General features: G+C 29.0%; 1 protein-coding gene across 2 annotated transcripts; it reads right to left on the reverse strand.

Moving 5' to 3' along the window:
• Nucleotides 1–3,839: 3,839 nt before the first annotated feature.
• LOC111278890 (long chain base biosynthesis protein 1-like) lies at nucleotides 3,840–15,427 on the reverse strand. 2 transcript variants are annotated; one of them, XM_022865626.2, is made up of 13 exons: nucleotides 15,187–15,427; nucleotides 14,587–14,728; nucleotides 14,396–14,490; nucleotides 13,478–13,569; nucleotides 12,980–13,073; nucleotides 12,583–12,655; nucleotides 12,344–12,476; nucleotides 11,038–11,212; nucleotides 9,383–9,523; nucleotides 9,186–9,281; nucleotides 8,901–9,042; nucleotides 4,305–4,432; nucleotides 3,840–4,210 (listed from the first exon to the last, which is right to left on the reverse strand). In XM_022865626.2, the coding sequence occupies exons 2-13, from the start codon at nucleotides 14,690–14,692 to the stop codon at nucleotides 4,028–4,030; spliced, it is 1,458 nt and encodes a 485-aa protein (XP_022721361.2). In that variant the 5' UTR covers nucleotides 14,693–14,728; nucleotides 15,187–15,427; the 3' UTR covers nucleotides 3,840–4,027. The 2 variants fall into 2 exon arrangements, with proteins under 2 accessions (XP_022721361.2, XP_089620621.1); XM_089764495.1 differs by lacking the exon at nucleotides 9,383–9,523 and having other exon boundaries at nucleotides 15,187–15,415.
• Between the last annotated feature and the right edge of the window lie 974 nt (nucleotides 15,428–16,401).

Below are 16,401 nucleotides of genomic sequence, written 5' to 3' on the forward strand. Positions count from 1 at the left end.
AATTAGAATCTAATTCTAAAAATAATGCTCTAAATAACTCAAAAGAGAAAGAAAAGGAAATTTACATAGGAAAAGAAAATATCCTTGTACCTAGAACAAGCAAAAGAGTAAGGAAGGTTAAAACCTTTGCTTTGGAATTCCTTATGTTCTTAGATGAACGAATAAGAAAAAAATGTCAATAAACACATTAAATACAGCTTCACTTTGTGATCAGATCCTAGGACATTTAATGAGGCAATGAAATCTCAAAATGTAATTTTTTGGAAAAAAGGCATAAATGGTGAAATGGATTTAATAATGGGCAATAATACATTGATCTTACTTGTCTACCTCTTGGTTGTAAATGGATTTTAAAAAAGAAACTGAAAGTCAATAGAACTATAGAAAAGTTCAAAGCTAGACTTGTTACTAAAGGATTTATACAAAATTTTAGAATCAATTTTTTTGATACATATGCTTCGGTGGTAAGAATTACCATTATAAGAATGCTTATTGCATTGGCTTTTCTATATAAACTTTAAATTCATCAAATGGATGTTAAAATAATATTTTTGAGTAGTGAATTAGATGAAGAAGTATATATGGACAAATCAAAAGGGTTTGTACTTACAAGTCAACCAAAAAAAGTGTGTAAATTAACTAAGCTATTATATGAACTTAAACAAGCTTCTAAATAATGGTATCAAAATTTTGATAGAGTTCTAGCTAATGTATTCAAAATTAATAAATCCGATAAACGTGTTTATAGTAAGTTTGATAAAGATAAAGGTGTCATCATATGCTTACATATTGATGACATGTTGATTTTTTGCACGAACTTAGAATAAGTTGGAAGTATCATAAGAGTTTTGTTTAGCAATTTTGTTGCAAATGTGATTTTGAGAATCAAGATAATTTAGAGATAACTCTAATAAAATCTTAACTCAATCACATTATATTAACAAAATTATCAGTAAGTGTAATCATCTAGACATTGTAACAGTTTCAATACCCATTGATCCCAATTTGAATTAATTCTAAATAAAAGAATGCCAGTTTCACAACTTGAATATATTGTCATATTGGAAGAATATATAATCAAGGCAATTCCTTAAACCAAAGAAATTGCTCATGGAAGTTCATATGAAACTTGAAAAGAATTTTTCAAAATAGAAGAATATAAAGATATTGTACATTTAAATAAATAGTTAGAAAAGTAAATTGTATGATTCAAGTTTCTTATACGGAATAAGTGAATCATATGACTTAGATTGCAAATAGACCTATACAATATTATAAAATATGATTTTGTACTTTGTTGAGACAAATAAAGTCTCGAGGAGTGGTATTCTAAAAAGAAGTTATATATGATTGTACCACAATCATGGTTAACAACATTTGAAATGTTAAACGACTTAATCTTCTTATTGCAAACTACAAATTAAATATAAATAGAAAATAAAAGTTGATAGACCTACATACAAGATTAAAGCCAAATGCCATGTTTTGTGAAGAGAATTTACACAAATATAAAATGATTCTAGTGCATATAAACCTTACCCAGACTAAAATGGCTAGACTACTTACTGCATTTATATTAATTCACCAAAGGATGTCATATTTACATGATTCTAAAAGGTGAATTAGATAAAAAGGTGCATATGAAATAACCTAAAAGGTTATTAATTCCAAGACAACATTATAAAGGTATGTAAATTAATTAAGTTCATTTTTAAACTTAATAAACTCTTAAGTAATGATATCGTTAAAATTCGATGAAGTAATTTTGATTTATGATATCATATAATATATGATATGATTAAATGTTTTTTTATAGTAAATTCGATAAAAATGTCATCATATGAAGATGACATGATTGGTACGGATCAAGAACAAATTAAAAATAGCATAGGATTCTTGTTTAGCAAATTTTGATATAAAAACAAAAGCATTGTGAAAGTGATTTCGAGAATAAGAGTTTTATAAAAAATGCAAAGTGAATTTTTCCAAATCTCGTTATGTTAGAATGATTTTAAATGGAATTAGTATTGTATAATGGATACAACAATATATTAAATAAAGAAATATTGATTGCACAATAGAATATATAAAAATAATTAAATATTTAATGTATGTAAAGCCATACACAAAGTGTAAAATTACTTTTGTGATTAGTTAAAAGTTAATATGACACAATATAAATTGCATGGGGATGGTCTTTAAAATAATGTAATATGACATTGTGCATTATAAATAAAATCTTTCGATATTAGAAGAATAGATCAATGCAAGTTAAATTACCAACATTACATTAAAGTAATGTAGAAATGAATCGCTATGCATGTATGGCAAATGGTGAGGTAATATTTCTTGAAATTTAAAGAAATTAAATTTATGTAGTTTTCTAATTTTACGGAATTCATAATATTAGATATGCCAAGTAAGGAATGAAGTAAATTTATAATTTCCTTAGATCCTCAGCTAATTTATTGTGTTAGTAAAGTTAAATTTTCAAAGATAAAAAGCCACATATATACAAATCTAGACACATTGATTAATTTATATTTATATATATTTAATAAATGAATTTTTATTTAATAATATAAATTTTACTTTAAATTAATTAAAACTAATACATTTATATTTTAAAAATATATATTTATTAAAAAATTATATAAATGTACAATATAAAAATTTAAAAAAATTAAAAATTAATTTTTTTAAAAAAATAGTTATGGACATAAGAATTATCATACTCATTTAAAATATTCATTAAATATATATACAAATATATATATATATATAATATAAAAAATATGAAGATGAAAAATGCTTTCAACCTATTATGCATTGGTCATTGCGCTAAGTAGGCAAGCGGCTGGACCTTTCTAGTAATTTTCAGAATTGGATACTTTATAAATGTTTTCTAATTACAATTATTTTATAAATTAGTAACTTGCCCGTTCCCACGTTGTGGGTTCAATTTTTTTTTTCTTGTAATTGACATTAGACATGAAATTGATAATGTACAGAGAATAAATATTTAAAAGTTTACAAATTAAATTATATAAATCCAAATATTCACACTCCATAAAATTATAAAAAAAAATTAAGATAGATATTAAAAGGAAAACAACATTAAAAAGACATAAATATGACAGATTAAATTTTGACAAAATTTTGAGTTTTAAAAAAAAAACCCAAAAAATTTAATTTGATTTTGACATGTAAATATGAATAGTAACATTACAAATTTTATATTATATATATTTGATATAAAATAAATACCATATAAATTATTAAATTATTAAATCTAATTAAAATATATTTTTAATATTTTTGGCTAGCTATATTATGAACCAGGCTAAATTGGTAGTTTAAACACTAAATCTAGGTTGTTAACACTGTTATTTCAAATTGTTTATTGTAAACATCATGATAATCACGATTGCGAGCGATATAGATTTCATCCCTCAACATTTGTTTTAATGACAAGATTCATAATTTGATTAAAAACCATCATTGATTTATTTATATATTTAAAATCGATGTCCATTTTAAGATCATAATTTCATCTTTGCTAAAAAAAAAAAAAAAAACTTGATTTAGAAATAATAAACAAAATATTAAAAAAAATCAATTTTAAATCCTGCTTGGATAAAAACAATTTTTATTTTTTCACTTTAAATCATATCTCGATCTAATTTACAGATTAAACTTTAAATCATATATCGACTTGGCTTATAAAATGCTTGGAGGGCATATTAAAAAAAAAAAATTGTTGATAACTATTGGTCAAGCAGCGTGCTCCAAAAAAATACGCAGTAAATAATTTTATCATTACCAGTAACACAATAAAAAAGCTTGAAAAGATTGCAAACTTAAGTTTAAATAGTAAAACACTTAAATTGTAGTTACATGTGAAAAAATTTTTTCTTGTGACTAAATTAATTAAGAAAAAAATGACAATTTCACGAGAAAATCTTCCAATGCAGTTAAAAACTAAGTCTTCAAAAAAAAAAAAAAAAGATTTTTACATGAGTAGCAATCACATATGAATCTGATCTCTCAGCACCGCAGCTGCTACTCTCTTCAATGATGAACATGCCTTGAGCAGGTCAGATTCTGAGTGGGCAGCGGAAACAAACAGTCTAATTCCCACAGGCAGGGGGCATTTATCAAGTGTTGATCTTTTTGAAACCACTACAAATATGGACTCCTCTTTCAAAGCCTGTAAATGTTTACAATCAAGAGATGAAACTCAATACAGGCATCCATCAACCATAGGACTCTACTAAGATGAAGCAAGGGAATGGTCTACTTACTCGATCGGCAATGTCTTCAAGGAGTTGGAGATCACTTTTCACTGAACCCGTTGATTTTTCAAGTCCAAGGCAAACAATAGGTGATTCCGGATTGCTTGATATTGAAAGCCCCTGGATATCTGACAATCCTGTATTTTCACAAGTTCCAGAACCGGAAATGGTTTGGTCAGTTACACAAAAATCACCATAAAGTTGTCTGCACTCTTAGTTCTTACAGTATCAGCTATTATCTATAAAGTGAAACGTTGGACTACAAAATGTTTAACTTTGTAAACATTTTAAATGGATATACCATGAAGTAAATTACCAATGTCAACTTCTAAGGTTGTACAAGTTGATGACAAAATATCAGGAAGTCTCCCATGACAAGATGTTTGATTTTCACAAAAAGGAAAAAGGAAAAATGTTTTTTAATAAATACACCAAGTAAATCACCAAGGTGCTTTCTTATCTGATGTTGGCATGCTGTATAGTTAATGAGAAAATATCAACTTCTATTAACAAAAGTGCTGATATGAGCTTCATATATCTTAGAAAATGGAGAATTGACGTTGAAAGAACGCTTACAGCCATGTGTGATGTACCCTATTCTCTTTTCCTCACTCTAATATGTGTTGGAGTTAGGGTGGGGGGGCAAGGAGGTGTCCTAGCTTGACATTGAAAATTTTTGGTCTAATAATCAACTAGACAAGTCAAATGCTTTTTAACTTGCCTGGACACATGTTGCAAGACTTTTATTTTCACTATCCTCATTTTCAAAATTACTTTTCAAACTCTAAACTAATAGAATATGAAAAAGAAAAAGGTACATACAAAAAAATCTGATGATTAAAGGTCAAATAAACTTGTACACGAGGCTTAAAAAATGGCACTTTACTACCTTATGGTTTCCTTCGTTAAATTTCAAATCAATACTATTAGAGAACCAAATGACATATATGACATTTTTAGGGAGAGAAGGGCAGGAAATTCAAGAAAATATAAAGGTGACAGAAAAAAACAGAAGAATGAGAAAAAGACAGATGGTTTTAGCTTCAAAATTAATTGGAAAAAAAAGAAAAAAGGTAAACAGTATAATGTGGACAAAAGTCAATCACAATATAGAATATCAAACTATAAAATTATACTATATTCTAAAGTAAGGTTCTAGTGACACTGTTGGTAACGGTGTCACCTCTCACAAAGGCACAGTTACTGTAACAGTACCCACATTTTGCCTCCCAGTTTTTTTTCTTCCTTATTTTCTCTTTTTTTTTTCGAGCATGTACTTTTTTTTGTCTTTCGATGTTTATTTCCAATTCATTATTTTTTAGATTTTAGTTTTTTCCTGTTCTATTTTCTCTACTTGGTTTTATTGGCACAAATCAAACATTTTGTTATCATAATAATCCTTTTATCCAACTAAATGATCTAATGAATGTACTAAATTTGTATTGTTTTCATATAACATATGTTAAAATCTGTGTTTATGAATTTCGAACTATGTTTCTATTATTAGTGTTATTACTGTCATTATTTTGTTTATTTGACTACTTTATGTATAATGTGTTATTTCATTATTGTTTTCTTTTTTTTATTAAATCAAATCACACACTTTTTATATTATTAATTATTACTATATAAATTATGAATTACAATAGGGAATTAATAAATTTGGATGAAATGACATTTTAATAAATACATTTCACTATAATTTAAATTTTAGATAGTGTGAATCTATAATTATATTTATTTGTGACCCTTAAATTTTGATTCTCAATTCAAGAAATCATATATCATGTATTATTATATTATTTATGTTTTAATATCATTTATTCATATTATTTCTAATTATAAAAATTAACATGACACTTAAATATGCTAACTATTTGTACGATAATCATAGAAGTGCATAACATTTAATAAAGTTTGAAGAGACAATCTTGTGATGAATATATATATGTATAATCTTTTGAAGTATCAAGTATATAAATATTAGATTGTGATCATTAAATTTATGAATTGAATCAAATTATCATTTTAAAGAGTATACTGATTATTCCATCAACAAAGAAAAGTTCAATTTAAAATAATTTAAAAAAAAAAAAATCTTAGAGCTAATATTGTAGACAATAATATAAATTAGAAAAAGAGCTATAGACTATAATCTTGATTAGTAAACTAATTTTAAATTTAACTTTTATCAGCTCAACATGAATCTAAATAATATTTTCTCAAATTTTTACTAATATAAATCACAATATTCCTAATTTAATTTCTATAATTTTAATAATATCTTAATTTCTACAACATCAATTGTAATTTTTACATTTGCCGATAATAGAGAAAATTTTTATCAATCAATGTATGGTACCCCAACTGAAGCTTGTTTTCTACTAACAAAGCAAACATGAAATACTTTATTTGCCTTGATTATAGGAACATCTGCTATGTCCTGCACATTATATACTCAAGACCCATTGCACCAAAGGAAAAAAAGAAACAAAAAAGTAGGAATTATACCATAAATCATACTTAAAAGCCAAACTAAAATTAACCTAAAGAATCTAGCGCTGTTTAGACTAGGTGTGATGCAATTCTACATTGTGCAGATTATAATTTCTACAATTTGTTATCCAATAAAACAAAATTTTGAGAACCCTTGTTTACAGGAATTTCATAAGACCTTGATATACAAACAAAGTATGAGGTTAGCAGCATGGGCTGTTGTTAATCGGACCTTGTGGGGGCCTCTCCCAAATTTTTGAAATGCATGTATATATGTTTATGTTAAATACAGTGAAATTGGTCTTCTAAACTAAAATTGTTAATTTTATTATTTTTGTGTTTTATAATTTAATTTTATGCATTGCAATTTAAAAGATATTCAAATCATATTGATATTTATTTATCTATTATATTCAACAATTATTATTAGCAAACTCTTAATAATTAAGAGATTTGTCGCAAGTTTTTAAAACACAATCAAAGTAACTTAATATAAGTCAAATTAACATTTCAACTTTTTCAAAATTATTCAAGTTTTCAACCAAATACCAAATTACTGTGTTTTTCTTTTTTTTTTTTTTCTTGATAAAAGGAGATCGAAGTTTAGGAGATTTTTTTTGGATAACCAAAGTTTAGGAAATATGGGGAAAAGAAGATTTAGCTTACTAAAATTTTTCCTCTTCATATCATTTTTATTTTTATTTTAGATCTCTATCACATGTTGATTATATTAGAACTATTTTACAAAAGGATAGAAAAACATCATAATTTTTAGTTTCAAAATTTTATCTTCATTCTTTTAAAAATATATTTGTTTTCTTATTTTGATATAATATTTAATGATTGATTTATTCATATTTTTTTTATTTCAATTTTAAATTACCAAAAGACTCAAGAAAATTTCTATAATTATTGAAAGATAATGTAATTAGTAATTCTACTATTAATTGTAAATTTTGTTATTGTTAAAAGTATAATGTTGTTATAGTAATATTTTTGTTTTATAATTTTATGAGTTCATCATGTTTTTATTAGTATATTGTTTGCACACACACACACACATATTAATAAGGATGATAAAATACATCTTAGGAAAAATAATATAAAGTATATATAATTTTATTAGTTGGCCCCCTCAAAATTATATGTTAAGATCCGCCACTAGTTAGTAGAACATTAGTTATTAGGCTTGGCATATTCAGTTTTGCCATTTTAGGCAATAAGGATATTTATCAACTTTTAGATTCAGACAAGGCCATCTTTGAGAGATGAAGTAGTATTATTCTATTTAATTGAGTCCAAATTGAACTATAAATCTAATTAACTTGAACCCTAACATGGATTGTATGGGCTTGACATGTGTGCGTACATGTTTACAGTGCCAAAGGGGAGGGTTAATATTATATTAGAATTTGAAAGTCTTGTCTGTTATGGTGATTGGGTATGATTCTCAAACAAACCCCATGGTTTTACATCCTCTCCTCCTTTTTGTCTCTTGATTATCCATTCTATACAATTAGAAACAAAATGCTAAGCTGCTGTAACTAGAGGTCATATTCTAACAATTCAAGGTTTGATTTGCATATTTTCAATTGTCTAAAAACTTTTCTGCGACTCAAGTACCTCAGTATTCTGCGTTGCTATCCTGATCTGAATACAATTCCTAGGTACTCCAATCTAATATTTCCATGCCAATCAAACCAGGATTCCAGTAATGTTATTTGTTGCTCACAGACCTTAGAGCACTTACACCTTTTTAATGTACTTTGATTGCCATAATTATCAACTAACAGTAATCTTTTGAGCCCTGAACATGTGTTATGTATCTTTCTAAACTTATTAAGTTTCTTGGTAACTATGATTGGTTGTCTAACAGAATCATAGAACCAAATGCTATTCTAATCAGCTTCCTAGTAGCACCAGGACTTCAGTTTTGCACCAAATCTCCAAGCATTTTTTTTACGTTTGTTTTCAAACTAGCTCTTAGCAGACCCAGAGCTTGGCAAATATATCATAGAGTAGTTGAAATCAAAACATGAGTATTATCACAGAAACAAAGGAAATTCTTAAAACCATATAAAAAAAGTTAATGGTAAGCTCAAAACCAACCTTTCCATAAAATGGCAACATTTTCCTTCAGCTTTGATGTCAGATCAGGATTTTGCTCTAGGACATCAATAGCAGTAATTGCAGCACTAGCCAAATATGGTGGTAAAGATGCAGAAAAAACATATCCAGAACTGCTCAACCGCTGCCACAGATAAGAATTACAACAGCCTTTTAAGAGTAACTTAGAAGAACTTTCTGTTAAAAATAATGGTTATGAAGAGAAAAACTAGGTAGAACTTCCAATATTCAACAAGACTAGAAGGTCATAGTGTAACGTCCCCATACTTGATGATCAATGACTCTAGCGCTTCCGGTACAGAATCCTCCTTCTGTTGCCAATGCATGCCCCATAGCAGCAGTAACAATGTCTATCTTCTCTATCTGCAATACATGCAACCATTAATCATCAACAGAATCAAAGCATCAATAGAAGTATAACTAACTTTCTAAACACACCACAAAAAATAACTTTATGAACACACCGGAACCCCATAGTATTCAGTGAGACCTCTTCCTGAATGGCCAAGTACACCAAATGAGTTACTTTCATCCAATAAAACACGGAAGCGATACTTCTCTTTCAATCTGATGATCTTGTCCAAAGGAGCTATTTGACCAGAATTCTACATATTTAACCATCAAAACATCAGATACAGTAACTGAGATGATTTACTGAACTAAACCAACCACTACAAGGTATCACTTTTGATCCATTAATCCTCATAGTTTTTTCCTCGAAAGGAGCCTTGCAAGGTTGGTTCCAAGTCTTTATATGTACCAAAGTATTTTCACAAACTCTGCTTTAGGATGGTGTGATCAAATGAATGCATATCATGGAAAATACCACAAATAGGAAATACTAAGAAAAATATATAACTGCTCTTATATCTTTAAGTTGAAAGAGTTAAGTGACTTCTATGCATTGAAGATTTCTGCTTTTCAGCAATTCTATTAATGGAAAATCACCAACTAGAAACATATAAACATAAGTCATTGCAACAGCAAAAAAGGTCATGATTATTGATTGATCATGCGATTGGTAAACTAGAAACAGTGAGAAGATGGTTTTATGAATACAAAAGTGAACATGACATTCCATTATGCACTTCAGGTGAAACATCTTTTGCACAGAACCTCAATTTCCATGACATCAACAATTGCAGAAATAGACAGCTAAAGTGCTTCTCAACCGGGAAAAAGAAGCTTCCTAAGGAACACATATAGGTATGATAAATGCATGTACATGTCGCATGTATGCAGAAAAATGCATAAAAAAAAAGCTCAAGTAAAGAATAGAAAATGAACTTGAAACTTCTATAGTTGATGATTACTGCTTCCAGTAATTCTATTGAAGGTAAATAACCAATTAAACACATATAAAACCAAGTAAATGCAACAGCAAAACAGGTCATGACTATTGATTGTTTATACAATTATGTACTTCAAATAGTGAGAAAATGGTTTATGACTACAAAAAAGAAACATGACATTCCAACATGCACTTCAGGTGAAACACCTTTCACATGGAATGTCAATTTCAATGAAATCAGTTGTTCCCGAATTTGACAGCTAAATTAATCCTTAACAAGGGAAAAATAGCTTCACAATAAAGATGACTTTATGGTGCAAATAATTCCCTAAGATGATCAAAGGATGATATTTTCTTTCACAAGGATGTAGGCCTAAGCAATTTCCTTAGTGCTCATCTTATTTGTTCCGAATTTGACATACAAACAAAAGATGGGCATGGTTCAGATGAGAATTTTGTGATGGATCTGTAATTATGCATGAAGATTGTGTTAGAAATGTATGTACAAAGGCCACAGCAATGGCATGCAATGCCACAAGCACGTCAACCTTACAAACTAGTGCTATGCATATTTCTTGTCAGAAACATTTTAGAAATATTCTAATGCTGACAATTTAAAAAACCATTTAAGAAGGCAACTTGCACCACCATATCCAAGTCACAAACTTGTATGAGTTTTCATCAAAATACAGTAGACTTATTTATACCAATGACTCATGGCAAGAGCTCCATTTATTAGTCAAATCCTAGGCATGGCTATTTATGGACAATGGAGGCACACCAAAGATACAAATCGTTAAAGCTTCTATGTACATGAAATTAACATACCTGATACACAGCTTCGACCACAATGTAGCGCCGCAATTTCTTAGCCTTCTGATTCTCTGCAGTAATTTTCTCAAGAGTTTTTTCTAGAGATTCCATATCATTGTGCTTGAAATAAACAATGGTGCTTCTAGAAAGGTAGAGGCCATTTTGTATTCCCCAGTGAACTCCCTCATCCCTGGATAACCGAGCACAAACAAAATATTTATAATAACGAGATACAAATCTACAGCTGAAACTTTCTAAAAAAGTATTAACAGTAAAGCCACAAACTTATGCTAAGACAAAGAAGGAACAGTGAAACAAGACACAAGGACTAGAAAGATCATACACATGCATATACAGTCCCTAAAAGATCAGAAAAAATAACAGGAAAACTGAAAAGCAGGGACAGCAACTCAAAAAGCAACTTTGGCCTCAGAAAAAAGGCTCTATCCCTTTAAAATTTCAGCAGTTCCATTCTTACCAAATAAACAAATCAAACAAAGGGCATTAAACCTCAATCTTCATGTGGTTTCCTCCAAACTTTCTTCCAAGCATACAACAATGTGGTCTACAGGGAATCAGCTATGACACAACAAAAAAAGAAGACACTAGTACCACAACTGCCTATCAACCAAATAATAAAGCAAAAGATGATCCACTAACTTAGCATTATTCATACACATGCAGCACCAATCTTTCCCTCAATGAGATTATCCATTCTTAAAGTTTCATGCAAAACTGCTGGTTAAACATGTAAAAGGAATTTGACCAAAAAAAAAAGGCAAGGGGATTTTTTTAAAGCACTTTCACCTTCCATTCCAACTGCTTTTCAATGAAAATAAAACACCACCACTTTTAGAATGGACAGAAACTATTATACATTAAAATAACCATGAAAACTCAAAGCAAGGTACTCCTAGCTTTGGACAAAGGATAATATAAAGAACTAGATGCATCTGTGTAAACACATACAAGAGCATACATTTGAAGACAAGACATTAAATTCATAAAATTTGTATTTTAGTAAATAATTTTTTAAAAAATGTTTTATAATTCTACTATGCATTAAATTAATTAGTTTAGTTTTAATAATATGGTAAATAGCTGGCCCTCATGTAACAGAAGGCCCAATACAAAACATATTATAATTCAGCTTGTGAAAACCATCTATTAATAAGTTGATCCAGTAGTTAATTCATAAAAGAAGCCCCAGTAGGATACAAGAAAGATTCTTCAAGTTATCCATACCATAGCTTACCATGTCAAATTCAGGATAACATCCATAAGTGAAACCAATTAAAGCAATGAAAAGTCTTTTACTTACACAACAATTATGTCACCCTTTTTACAAAAACATGGGATTGCACTGAACATGGTGGAAAGCCCATAAGAATAGAGGATGGAATCAGATGTTCCCAAAAACTTTGCTATTCTGGCCTCGCAATCAAGGTGGACATCTGAACAAAAGAAGGTTGTCACAACCTAAATCTTGATCTTATAGAAGATTTAGAAAGAAACCTCCGAAACTACACCTTTTAAAGTTGCTTCAGAAATTATGCTTACCAATTGTTCCATAGAATCCACGAGGACCACAAGAACCAACACCATATTTCTCCAGTGCAGTGGTACATGATTGCTGAAATAACACATTTTATTTCATGGCTTAGTTACAAAAATACCCTTGTAAACGTAGTTATAACTTACCCTAAGTTTTCAGAAAATATATGCTTCTTGAGAAGCCACTTTTTAAATAATACTTAACACCTTTCATAAACACAATTTAGTCAAGGTAAATGTATATTCTAAGGAAGCTTCAAGAGGGAAAGTTTATGTTTCAAGGAAAACTAGGAGAGGATTGTAATTATGCTATCTAGCAATAGTGGTTTTCGTAATTTACTCTATGTTTCTTAATCTGCTAACTAAATAGAAGAATAGACAATAATAGCGACAGATTCCTCACAAGTAACTTCTCATGCCCTATGAATCCAAGATAATTTGCAGAAGCAAAATTCACAACTTCTTTCCCATTGATTATTGTATGGGGCCCTGCAGCACTGCATAAAGATCAACTCATAAGCGAGGACATCTTGCAAAAGAATTTACTTTAAGTATTTTTAACTAATGTAACAAATCTCAGTAGTGACCAAAATTCTATAAAATTCCCATACAACGCATCTATTGGTAAAGATAACATAAGGAATATTTATATAAGTATGATTCCAAATGAAAAGAAAATTGGAGAAGTGAGTAAAGACAAACAGAAGAAGGAAAAAGCCACATTGGAAAGAAAATCCATTCAGTTTGGGAGAGAAAAAAAAAATGAAAACAAGATTTGGATGAAATGCATATCTTCCAAATTTTCAAAACAAAGGAAAGGAATACATGTAAGAAGAACCATAATTTTTTTTTCAAGAGTCAAATGCAATTCAAATTATGTAAAGATGACAATTATATTCACCTTTCCAACACTGGGGGTTCACTCAGCATCTCTTCTGTAATAGGAGGAATAAGAGATTCTGGGACCCATTCATCACATAGCTCATCTATTTCCTACAGACATTGGGGAGACCTTTCAGAATATTAGACTGATGCAATAAAAACAAATAATAAGGAAAACTAAAATAATACAAGCAAGAAGAAAGCATATTAATAGTAGAACAATACAAGGTTAAATCTGACACAAACGCACCATTATCTGAAAGTAAAAAGCAAATCAATTGTTCAAAAACCAAAAGAATAGTTGAACAATACAAGGTTAAAATCTGACACATGCACCACCATCTGAGAGTGAAAAACAAATCAATTGTTCAAACACCAAAAGGGCTTGATCCAACACACACCATCAATCAAACACTTCAGCAGAAAATTTTAAGCTCAACCACAAAGTTAAAAGTGTATATGGCTACCCTCCGACAATCCCATGATGATGTGCACGTGCAAACTTGGAAATTTTTATTTAATGAAATAAAATTTATGGCAGAACGTTAGAACAATTTGATTCAAGTAAAAAGAATAAAAAGTGGTGAAGCTAGATTGCAGATTACACATATTAAAGGAGTAAAGAATGGCTTCCTATAATTGGAGCTTTCAAAGATATAGTCCTTAATCAAATGAGACTCAAAAAGGATATGATTTGAGAAGCTGTCAAATGATTTTGAATGGCAGTAAGATTTCACATATGGCAGCACAAATCAGACTATAATCATGAATTAAAATTCTTTTAATCATTAAACATTCTGGTCCAAATAACATAAGGAGTGAAATCCTAGCTACGAAATATTTAATAGAAATATAGCACATTAATAAATTCACAACTGTAACCCCGCCCACATAAACATGAAGCAGTATCTATCAACGGTAGAATTGCAAAACAAACCTTCTTTGTTAAAGGTCGCTTAGGAGGCTTGTAACTTTTCTGGGAAAGCAGAAAAAGAATGACCACCAAAAGAAGCACCTCCACAAATAAATGCCCTATAATCAAAGCTCGAAAAGGTTAAATTTAATAAACATGTCCTGCACAAATGGCAGAAAAGATAGCATCATGTAATTAAGATTTCATGATTGTACCGCCTATGTGGACTCCAAACACTACAGCTCGTGCAGAAGGGGCATCCAAAGCCTTAGTGACCCAATTTAAAGTGGCATTAACAAAGTTTAAAGCAGCTGATTCCATCGCAGTTGATGATGTTCTAAAGCAAAGACCTCAACCCTGCAGTTGTTCATTAACAACTTGAATCTGAATTCTTTTATACTTTCAGCAAAGTAAAACGAAATGATAGAAAGTAAAATCATAATTCATTGATTACAATTAAAATCATAAATGACTAAAATACAACAATAATGCCGACCTATGTTAATAAAATGAGCCCAAAATTGAATAGTTTTCTAATAAATAAATAAACTAAAACCATCAATCACACAAATACAAACAGATAATTGAATTATTAGTAAATAATAAATACAAACTTTTATATTTTTAAACATTAATAAAAAACGAAAAAAAAAAAAAAGAAAGAAAGAAGATTGGGAGATCAATCAGATTTGGTTGAGAAATGCTGATAAAAATTATTCAAGCTTGAAGAGTTGGGCGTAATTTTAATGGAAAATTAAAATGAAAATCGTAAAAAAAAAAAAAAACCAAATTGTGGCAAACGGGAAAATCGAGACCTGATGCGGGCAACGGCGAAACTATTGCTTCAGTTGATGTGATTTTATTTCTTTAAATATTTTCTTTTGTTGCTAGGCTTGGCACCGGTAAAAGCGTTGAAGGCAGCCAAGATGATGACGAAGTAGAAAATTAGATTTGGAATTTTATGATGCACATGCGTAAGGGAAGAAAGAAAGAAATGTTGGATGTGGTCAACCCATGGTTCAAACATTTTTTTTCCCTGTCCGCAAAAAGGGAAAACACACAGACTACCTTTCTAATTTGACTATGTAACATCTAAAATACCCCCAACGAATATTATATTGACAATTATATCCTTATATTAATTTTTTTAAAAAAAATATTAATATCATGAATGATTCTTGAATAATAATAAAATATATAATGTTATACCTGAATTCAAAAATCCTAATCTAGTATATGAATAATATTTTTACTAATTAATTTGATACTCAATACTAATATTATTAACTCAAAATGGTATTGAGACGTTATTCAATAATAAATTTACATATAAACTAAAAAAAGACACATCAATAATGCAATCATCATATTAAATCTTACGTGGCATATCATGTGGTAACAAAAAATAACACATGGCATGCCACTTATTATAATATAATCAAAAGATGGTATACTCCATTCCTTTTTACTTAAATTAAAAAAAAAATAAATAGTAAAAAGATTTAAAAAATTGAAAACACAACTAAAAAACCCAAATCCCTAATCATTCTTCTTTGAAACCTTTGATTTCTTTCTTGAATTGTAAAAGCTATTGTAAGAGCTGCTAGGATTTTAGATGTTTGATGTTAGTGAAATTGGGATAGTGTTTGGTGTTATCCAAGACTTAAATTTTGAGAAAATTATTGGGTTATGATTTTAAGTGTTTGAGTTTAAAATTTTAGATGACAAAATGCAAGAAAAAAATGAAAAAAGTAAGTTTACAATTGAGGAATCACCCTTGTTGAGTCGATACTCAAGCCATTCAAGATCTAAACCAATCAAGAAGCTTAACATTGTTTTTATGGAAAAAAGGCTCCAATCCAAACCTCAACTACTTCCAATAACTTAAAGAGAAAAATTTATGGGTGTGGAAGATTTAAAAAGGTATTTTGTTAATAATATTTGCTTTGTAATTTTAGGATTATGAAATTTTGGATTTAATTTAATGAGTTATATATGTTTATTGTAAGGATTTGAATATGATTTTTTTA

This window comes from Durio zibethinus, chromosome 8 (assembly GCF_047325235.1).
Source record: "Durio zibethinus cultivar Kanyao isolate XHJ-2024 chromosome 8, ASM4732523v1, whole genome shotgun sequence".
Taxonomy (NCBI): Eukaryota; Viridiplantae; Streptophyta; class Magnoliopsida; order Malvales; family Malvaceae; genus Durio; species Durio zibethinus.